Source organism: Centruroides sculpturatus, unplaced genomic scaffold (assembly GCF_000671375.1).
Source record: "Centruroides sculpturatus isolate CEXI.00-Female unplaced genomic scaffold, Cexi_2.0 scaffold203, whole genome shotgun sequence".
NCBI classification, from domain to species: Eukaryota; Metazoa; Arthropoda; class Arachnida; order Scorpiones; family Buthidae; genus Centruroides; species Centruroides sculpturatus.
Window position 1 is genome coordinate 244,947 of NW_019384324.1, and position 11,018 is coordinate 255,964.

Sequence of the window (11,018 nt, forward strand, 5' to 3'; positions counted from 1 at the left end):
TATTAAAAATATCTAAAAAAAAAAAAAAAAAAGAAATTTTCAATCTCGAAGGAATAACGGAAACGTGACGTCAAACGAGAAGCTGGGAGCCATTATTTCCAGGAGAGTAATTTTTCTTTAAATTTATCTTTCAATTAATTCCTAGAAATCGCTTCTAAATGACACCATTTCTTTCTTAAGACTCAAATTAAGAAAGAAATAATGCTATTATCAGCCTTAAAAGTACATAATTGAATTATGTCTTCGATAATCGTACTTAATAGCGATTTCTTTTCTTTTTTTTATTTTATTTTTATTTTAAAAACTTTCCAATCAGTCCTGCTTTATTTTCATTAGTTATTTAAATCGAATTAATTATAATTAATCTTATAAATGTAATTGTAGTTAAAATTGCGTAAAAGAGCAATCTCCTCCATCGTCTGTTTGCATCCGGCGCCATCTTGTTTTTTTCTGATCAAGGCTTCGTGATGATAATAATAATAATAATAATAATAATAATAATAACTGCTTTTATGCTAATTTATTGTATAAAATATGTTATAATTTAATAAATTTCAGGTTTATTGAATAGATTTTTATGCCTTTAAAAGTTGCTATTTTATAATAAGAGAGAGTAATAGTGATGTGTAGTATATACGGGCGCCATTTTGTTTTCTGAGAATAATAACTGCTTTTATTCTATTTTCAGGTTATTTATGGGGTAAAACACGTTGTAATTTAATAAATTAAAGGTTTCTCGAATATATTTTATGCTTTAAAAGTTGCTATTTTATAATAACAGGCTCAGGAAGAGAGTTGAACTCTATATAACGAATTGATGTGAGAAAAGAGACTTAAAATAATGCTTCTGCTATATACACGAGGTTTACTACGCTTTATTAATGTAAGTACTATATTAAATTTTGAACTATTTAATAATATACAAGGAATAGCGTTATTTCGAATAATATATATTTAAGCCCTACTAATAATAAGTTTAAAGAAGATATACAATCCATAAAAGTATTACATTTGCTTGCTTTGTAGTAAATTAGAAAGAGAACTGCACTCGATATAACGACATGATAATAACTCGAAATAACGCTTTATACTGTAAACAGTTTATTAATTAACTTATGTAAAGTTCATTAGGTTTAAACATATAACCCAAATCAGCTCGATTAACTAACTCACCCCGATATAACGACCTCAACGTTACATCGAATAATCCTATTGTAAAGTAAGTAAATGCTTACATAATTCATTTAATTAAATCGTGTCATATACAGTGTAAAATCAATAAAAATAAAATGCAGAAAACCCTCGATATAGCGACACAATACGATAACATTAAAACAATGCTTATATAATTAAAGTTTAGGTGGAATTTAAAGTTTATTACATGTAAAAGGATGGTAGAAATCAAATTATGCGCCTAATGTACCTCAATATAGCGCGCCTAGCGTTATTTCGAGTGATTAAACTGCATAAAATGAATATCTATATTGTTTGTAGTATTAAATCAATGGAATTCAATTGAAGAAAATAAGTCGTTATATCGAAAAAAGAACACCTCGATATAACGTCAATGTACTGGGATGCAACTCGATATAACGCTTAAGCTTAAATAGCTTCTTAATTAATTATATTAAGTTTAAATAAATGTTAAAAATCAAATTTTCTACCTAATTAAATTAAGGTGTCGTGATGTAATAGCGTTATTTCGAATAATAAACCCGGTATAACTTAAGCGAATGTTTACGTTATTCATAATGAGTTAAGTGCGTTATGAATTAATAGAATTAAACTGAATTTTAAGAGAATTTTAAGCCATTAAGTTTATTAATAAGCGTTTTTTTTTTTCGCGATGTTATCACCTCTTTAAAGCGTAACAGCTTAGAGATGAGGCAATTTTATGAGGAAATATCAACTTAAATTAGCGTTTATTCGGAAGAATCATTTTTGAAATTTTAAATAACGTTTATAAAATATTTACACGGCGTGTGCATTAAAGTAATTGGGTCAACTTTAAATTGAATATTAGCGTTATTTCGAGTTAAATGATGATTGCATTATAATGAAGCATTAATGCCCTACAAACGAGCACAATTAAACTCTTATATAGGATATTTTTAACTCATTATTTAACAATGCAAACAATTGCGACAATGACTCGATTATATCAAGATTTAAGATGCGTTATAACGAAGCATTAATGATACAGAATGCGCTGTAAACGAGAACGATTAAACTCTTATATAGTATATATGTTTTTAAGTCATTATTTAACATTTGCGGCAATGACCCGCTTATATCGACGTAGTACAGAATAATATGCGTTATAACGAAGCATAAATAAACGAGAAAGATTAAATTCTCGTATATAATATTTTTGAGATATTATATTGTGTTATTGACGCAACAATGTCCGCTTATAACGACATAACGTGGCTCTGAACAAGATTTAAGTCGTCGTTAAGTGTTATAAAACTTTATACGCGGGCATTATTTATGGTTATACACTAAACAGAGGTTAGCGTGTTCTCTAAGAATGGTGACACGGCGATAAGTAACGACGTTGATGTTACAAATATGGCTAAGTGCGTTACAGACAGACGAAATTAAGCTGTTGCTTAGGCAATTTTAAACACTGTTATAACACTAATGCGCTTGGAATAGCATTTGTGTCGTAAGTAGTCTTAAATAATTAAGTTATGAGGAAGCAAAGGTTTAAAAAAAATGCATTTTGAAACATTTAAAGTTCCTATAATTGTTTTTATTCGAATTTATCTGTTTTAAAACATAAATGCGCCTGTCTTAGGATACTTATCCTGTAAAAGCACCCTCTTTCAAAGGTATAAAGACACTTTGAAATAATTGCTATTGTTTCAAGTATATAACTATTACTGTTTGTGGATGTTATAAATATATCTGTATCAATTGTTTCAAGATGGATAACTGCATGTGTTTCACGTCTATACCTGTTTCAAGTCTCTGTTTAAAGGTGTTGGCTGTAACTGCATCTGTTACTTTTGTTTTGTGTATAACTGTAGTTTCAATTATTACATAATTATTTGTAACTGATTGACGATGATAATTACTTGTTTACATTAACAAAAATCAAACTTCCTAAAGGATATTTTGTTTCTAAAATGCTCAACAATCATCCCAACGAGATTTCAACCCTAAATAACTGACACCTTTGATCTTGTTTTAATTAATTACTACCCTTTGTTGGAGGCAGTGTTCGAAACAAAGGCATTTATAAGAATTTCGAGCATAAATACGTTACAAAATTAATAAAATTTAAAGTTAATTTGCCTATAAATTAACACAATAAGCAATCTAATAATGCCACAGCGTTTATAAAAAACAACACCCCTTTTGGCGTGTTTTACGTAAGCGTAAACACTAAAAATATGACGTCGATCGATTAACCTAAACACAATTAAATTAAGCATTATTTCTAACCATCAAAACACGGATACAAAGTCACTAAAATGGCAACACCATTGGAATATTTCGTCACAAAAGGGGGTGGGGCGGCAGCGTTTGATGTAATTAATAGTATTTTAATTAGTTTAAAACACATCCCACGTAAACAATATTTATCAAATATATTCGAAATCAACGAGAAAAATCGATTGATGCATGCTACAATTCGATTAATAATCCGCCAGGCCAACTTAGTGCCATACTTCAAATAATGTAACATAAACGATATTTATGCTATTAGTAACCATTTTAATTAGTTTAAGAATCCAGCATACGTTCTAAATTACGCTTGTGTACTGTGATAAATTACTAAAATTGGCTTGAATGCCCAAATTAATAACATTAAACGTCGGTAAATGCACGACGGAGCGCACTAAGAGCGCCATTTTTTATGGGAGAATGGCATGGGCAGAGCACATTTTCGCATAAATTTTATAGTTTTTGAGCATTACTTAATTGTAATTAAGTGACGAACTATTTAATAGTAGTAAAAATGTCATTTTTTAATGGGAGAATGGTAAGGGAAGGAGTGATTTTCCATACATTTTACAGTTATTAAGCATTACTTAACTATAATTAAGTGACGAGCCATTTAAAATTAGTAAAACCTCCATCTTTTTAATGGGAAAATGGCAGGGTAGAAGTTATTTCGAATAGATTTTACAACTTTTAAGCCCTTAATTACAGTTAACCTTATTAAGCAATCGCTCTGAGCCTGTTATATTTGCTTTATTTTCATCTTAACTAAACAGTCGATAGAGTTATAACCCTTAATGGTAATACCATATATATATTAAGAATAATTATATAAGGCCTCATATATTATACACAACAAACACTTCATATATAATTCATAATACGGGAGATAACAGTTGATTAAAGCGAATCACCAACGAGGAAGATAATTTGGAATTAATAGTAAAGTTTCCCGGAATTATCTTTAATATAGGGCATTATTTATTTAAATGCTCCCCATTGCAAGGGAGTAAGAATTCCATTGTTATAATGGATAATCTATACATCTTCATAAATAATTTATCGTGATATTGTATATAATTTCAGGGGGTGTGCGGATCGATAATAGAAGAAGATGTACCCACGATGAGAGAGAGAGAGAGGATGTAGGCACACAGAAAGGGAGAGAAAAACAGGAGGAGTATCAATCTTATCATCCAGGAAATTGGCTCTAATGAAACAAGATAAGAGACATTACCCGAAATACTGAAATATCATGAAACAAGATAAATTCCATAACATCAAGGAACATCATAAATTTAACGTTGACGTATAAGTTGAGTGATTTTGACAACTCACGTTTTTATGATCAGCGTCTAAACTGTCCCACATGGACGCGACAATTTTGGACACTTCACCAAAACTGGCGTTTGGATTCTGTCCTTTGATAGCTGCTTGAGTATCCCGGAAGAAAAGTGCATAGGCAGACACTGGTCTGTTACAAAGGAAAAAAATATATATATAATACAATGGTAAGGAAAAAAAACGAAATTTAAGTTATTTATCAATTTATATTGAAAAGGCAATTACATTTTTAGAGAAATATCACAAAAAGAAGAGGTAATTTTATAAAGAATTTCTGGCATTTTTCCAGAGTCATATCTCTCTTTTTTTTATGATTATTATTGTTATTATTTTCTTCCTCCACTCTCCTCCTTTACAGTCGTATACAACTGGAGTAAGCGGGTGGAGGGGACTTTTCGAAAAGTTTGAATAAATTACTTTGGAAAAACGATTTTAAAATTACCTCTTTAACAATTATGATCTATGAAATTAGGGGTAAATTTAATTCTTTAACAAGGATATAAGATGAAGATCTTATTCTTAAAAGTTGGTAGAATAAAGTTATTTTGCTCCGGAATGACTTCTGGATTAGTTAACGTTCCCTCTGTTTGAATTTTCTGAAGATTACACTAGAAAGAGTCCAACTTGTGTAGTATTTTAGAGCCTTTCTACCTTAATTATCACGTTTTGATAAATCTTGAAGGTTTCTGGGCTTCAAGTGATTAAAATCCTTCAAGTAAGCATTAGATTCCTGTAGAATCCTTCACGGAAGCTTCAGGAATCTTTAAGTACGAGTTCAGGATTTAAAGATTCTTGGAAATCGAATGTTGCTTGAATATTCTTAAAGTCGAAATCGTCAAGCAACATGCTACAATCTTCAAGCAGGATTCTATTTTTTGCTTTCTGTTACGTGTCCTTCTAACTCTGCTTTCAGGATACAGAAGGAGAGGAGGAAGGATACCTTGGTTTCTGTCTATTCCTATACTAAGAGTGAATATAGAAATTATATCTATACTTTTAACACCTGTTAAATATCAGAATATTGATGATGGCGATCAAGATTAGAAGAATTAGTATATTTCATCCCAGTTTCTGTTCACTTGTATAAAGGACAACAGTATAAAGGTTGAATAGAGCCTATACAAGTGTAAAGCTGAATAGTGTAAATGTAAGGCTGAGTAGAGTAAGTGTAAGGCTGAGTAAGGTATGTATAAGAGTGAATAGAGTAAGATGTCAGGGTGAACAGTAAGTATAAGGGTGAGTAGGGTAAGTGTAAGGGTGAATACGGTGATTATAGCTGTAACTTTAGAACATTCTAAACAACATAACGTTGGTAACGACNGACAAAAACTAAAATATTCATAAAAATTTGATTTGGAAGAAATGTTTTTTTTCGAGGATAAATTTATCTCGAGAGGGATTAAGATTGAATTCAGCGTGTCGTAACATAATTGGAAAGCTTTTATAGTAACAAAAGTGGAACAGATTCATCCTACATAAAAAAAACTCCTCGAGTATATAAATATATAAATAAGATACTTCATTATAAATAAAACAATGTCAGTTAGGAATATCGTTGCAATTAAGTATCAAAATAATATTTTCGGTTTTTTATTACGTTGCAAAAATATAAAGAATAGTGAGAAATAACTCTTAAAATAAAAAAAAAATAAAAAGCAAACACTATAAATACGTGTAGTAACTTTATAGGTTGATACAAGTAAAATATTTCTAAAAAATTGAATAAAATGTAAGGTGAAAGAAGAAGATAAAACGTCCTCTGCGTTATTCATAAGATATAACTCTAAAAAGCTTTGCAACAATGAAAGAAAATCTGTCTATTTCTATTTTAAAAATCGTTAATTATAGCACGTTCAAATAAATTTCGGTTAAAATCTGTTACATTTGAAATTATTCTATTCACGTGTACTTTATTCCGTATATAGCGGTGATTCTTGGCCTTTTCAGCTGCCTGCACCCTATAGGATTTTCTAATGTGTTTTTGCACCACATTAAAAAATTCGTTAAGCTATTTTACTTAGACTTGTATTCCTATACGTGTATTTCAGTCTAATTCAGACAGGACTTAAGCGATTAAGAAGCACGCCAGTGGATAAAACCACTAAATACATTGGTCGCGATTTCGCGCCTGACCAGCAGGGCTGGCCACGTGGAATTTTCCGGATTTTCTTCATGTGTCTAACATCTATATAGTGCCAATTTCTCATAGAAAGTACTCCTAAGTTTATTGTTGTTCGTAACACGTGTCATCGATGATGCCAGGAAACTAGAAAACCGACGATCGTCCACCGGAGTCAACTACGTGACATCTGACATCAGTAGAAACGTCCCTTTTCTTTTTACATTTCAGGACCTACCTGGTCGTTTCACTTATTCCATAAAACTTAGCCAATTGTGAAAGGCCTTCCAAAAATATTTCAGGGGTTAAACACAAGAGTTTTACCTCTTCTAGGGGGTGTAAGGGAATAAGGCCTTGTTAAGAGGTGTAAGACTCTTCTAGGGATTTAAAACCTTACACTCCTTGAAGAGGTTATCTTTGCAGTTTGAGGGTGTGGCACCCTACACGAGAGTCCCTCATATATAAAATGATAATTAAGGTTTTTCGATAGAGGTATAATAACAACGTTATTGAATGAAACAAATATTTTTTTTGTTACAAAACGCTCGATACAGAAAGCATTACAACCACTCGATGATGAACAATGTAGCTCTTGCTCATTATCAGAACTTTAAACTTATAAGAACATTACTGAAAACGTTGAAGAGGCTTACTAAGAGTCTTTATACAGATAAACTTTAGAAGAGATACTAGTAAAGAATAAATAATTGAAAAACCCTTCACTAGAGCCAACAGGAGGAATCACAAATACTAGAGATATTTAGAAAAAAAAAATGAAAGATAGTTTACGGAGATATGAGGTAAATCTATCTTAAAACCTGAAGATGCCATTTCTTTGTAAGTAAATACACGTAAAAAATTTACCTGCAATGAGTAATGACGCAATCGTTATTGGGGTAATCTTGCTCCCATTGCGTCGTTTCAATATTATTACGAAGACAGTTTCGAGAAACCTCGGATCCCGGAATACTGTTCTGCGTTGCCATCTATAAAGAAACACACAGAAAAAAATAAATAAATAAAATAAAAATGGTTAAACTGCCGATCTGGAAAGGCTGAAGAAAAACTGGGGTTCTTTCTCACCGTGGACATGACAGTGTACGAACTGCTGGAATTCATAGACTGACTGACCCCTTGAGGCTGGATGATTTGTTGCTGTTGTAGCATCTGGTTCGATTGCGGATGTAGCATCTGACCCATGGAATGATGAGACATTGGATGGTTATTGTTGACGGGCTGTGGGACAGTGAAGTACATGTTGCTGATCTGAAGGAGGGATTGGATCAGTCAAGTAAAAAAATACAGAAATTTGTTTGAACTTCGACAAACTCGTTCCGTTTCCCTTTTTTTTTAAAACATGCAGCTAATTAACAATAACAATACAATATATATTTGTATACATAAAGATATTTTTAATGTTTTAAGCGGTTCAAACAAATTTCTGTATCCGAATGAGTTGGAAAGTCTGTTACTTACGGAGCGCCACATTTGGCCTGGCACTACAGGATGCTGCTGCTGCTGCTGCTGCTGTTGCAGTTGAGATGCCAAAGGGGAATTCCCTTCCATCAGGGATGTTAGTAACGGGGATTTCTTCTGAAGGGGTGACAACATCGACACGTGACCGGGCGATGAATTAACGGGAGATGTGGCTGATGAAGATGTAGGACTGACGGAATTTCCGTACATGACGTCAGACTGATCGGCAGCTGCCTGCTTAAGAAGATGATTTAATTAGAACAAATTACGTTAACTAAGTCCCTCATCCTAGCAAATTTTCAAACTTACCTTCGAGACTAAACTAGCTCTGTAAGCAGCTAAGGCTTTCAAATATTCCTTCTTGGCTGCTTCGGTTTTCTTTTTATACAACTGAACATGTAAAATAAAGGATTTTAATTTCGACATCTTCAGCTAGCCTCACAGTTTACAACTGTTGTGTAGAGTACTTTAGGAAAAGATCAATAGCCTTTGCGTGCTTGCAGTGATTCATGTTCGTTGCTCCGTTTATTATTGCTGAAGGAATTGAATAAAGCCCCCCTACAAATTTATGAGAGTTTCTACAACCGAATACTTATTGATTGATGCAGTTAAATGTATTTATTAATTGAATTTAGACCCGTTTTAATGATTGAATTTATCTCACGTACAAAATATGCTTCATTTTCAGAGCACGATACTACATCAATTTTATCACTGGTTATAAATTATTTTCTGTATCTGATTAGCCTCGATTCATTTATTTATAAGTTTATTTTATCTCGACCAGTTTCACTTTCGTTTTGGGCATAGTAAAATTTATAGCCTTTTTTCAAGGCGTTTCATCTTGTTCTATGCAATTTTTCACTATTAATTATATATTGTATCTTCTCTTTACATTATCTTAATTTGTATTGATTCTGCTAGTTCACTTGCCGGTCCATTCTACTAGTTTATCTTCTAAGAACTTCGTTTCTACGCCTAATAAAGCTTATAAATTGTTACTTCAACAACTAATTTACCTGTAAAAAGTCGATTTTGACTCTTCATACTCCTATAATCCTCAGTTGCGCTGTACCTACCTACCTCTACTGTACTGTGTTCTATTGTACTAACCTACCTCTACATTTAATCTTATTCTTTAACTATCTTCTTTTGTAATTATTTATGCACTTTTATCTTCTAAAATCTCAAATTTTCCACTTAATTCTGCCTGCCTATCTTCACACAGTAACTACTGTATTTCAAATTTAAATATTTAAATCCCTAAACTCATATCGAATTGGATACTAAAGCCTTATTTCTATAAGAACGTAAACATTATAAATGTATAAGTAGTGTTTTTCTCTTGCACGATACATTTTTGCAACTGCAATACTCATAAGCATGAGTCAGTGTGTGTCATCCTAGATTTAATGAACACATGCAACTTTTATGCATTAAAACGATGAGAAACTTGCATATCATAACAAAGTTAATTTATGTAACAAAAGCTTTTTCGATACTTAATTTCACACTACTTTCATTAACGTCGCCGAAAATCCCGAAACACTCGGAGATTGAGCAAATCTGCATTGTAAAGATCGGTAGGAATCGATGCCACTTTGAATATTAATGCAAAATTTTGACAAGAATAGGCAACACTGACAGCTATTCAAGCGTTGTATCCCTCTTTAGCGGATACTAACAGGCATATTACGTGAGTATACCATAAAATATACTGTAATGTCTTTCAATGTTAATGGCATCACCCCATGAGGTGAACGGGTAAAGGCGCCATTTATTTTGATTATGTCCAATTAAACCCGGCAACGGATGGTGAATGACTACAATTTATGGACTCATGGGCATTATTTCTATCACAGATGAAGAATTTTAATTGCCTCGGACTTGGCTTTCTCGGCAATAGCAATTTACACTTGTGTGTGAAAATCTTACTGATAACAACAAACGTTATTACTTGGCACGGCGACGAAAGATGCTTACGGACAGTTTAAACCCATTAGATAGTTTAATGAGTTATTGAGAAATTTTTCTCTGAGTCCCGAGCATTTGTGGCCATTTTAAACATTCATACACTCTTCAAATAAATGTTTTATGATCAGAATAAGCTTACTCCGGCTATCTGGCTTTAGTCGGAACAATTAATTTACTGTTTGGATAAAAATCTCTTGCTTAATTACCAAGCGAAACCTCCCCCCGATTTCAAAGAATAAATTTAATTTGGAAGCAATCTGGCAACATTGTTTACGTTGGGTGATTTATTTTTCACATTTTATGTTTCCTACATTTAAATTAAGCTTTAACGATTTATAAATATCATTTGATGTTTTTTAAGTGATAAATTATTCTTTGATCTAATTCTAACGGTTATTTTTAATTTTAAATAGGATAAGACGCAACGATTTTCATTCATTCCTCAACGTTGCCAGATCCAACGATACTGTAATTAGTCCCGTTCAGAACGCTGATAAATATTCTTTAAACTTTCATATAATAAATTTTTAGCTTTGAAAAATTTATTAATGCGTTCTAACGTATAAAACGAATTTTCCATTAATAATAATAATAATAATAATAAAATAGCATTAAAACTACGACATAACAATTGAAAAATGATGATGTTTTTGTA

At 31.9% G+C, this 11,018-nt stretch overlaps 1 protein-coding gene across 1 annotated transcript in view; it reads right to left on the reverse strand.

The window, feature by feature from the left end:
• The window catches only part of LOC111626585 (TOX high mobility group box family member 3-like), a 126,976-nt gene that overhangs the window by 7,799 nt on the left and 108,159 nt on the right, over positions 1 to 11,018 (reverse strand). The window contains exons 8-11 of the mRNA XM_023370020.1: positions 8,699 to 8,779; positions 8,390 to 8,623; positions 7,997 to 8,179; positions 7,778 to 7,899 (exon numbers count right to left, since the gene is read on the reverse strand). Of these exons, the coding sequence (XP_023225788.1) occupies positions 7,778 to 7,899; positions 7,997 to 8,179; positions 8,390 to 8,623; positions 8,699 to 8,779 (620 nt within the window). The remainder of the gene's footprint in view (positions 1 to 7,777; positions 7,900 to 7,996; positions 8,180 to 8,389; positions 8,624 to 8,698; positions 8,780 to 11,018) is intronic.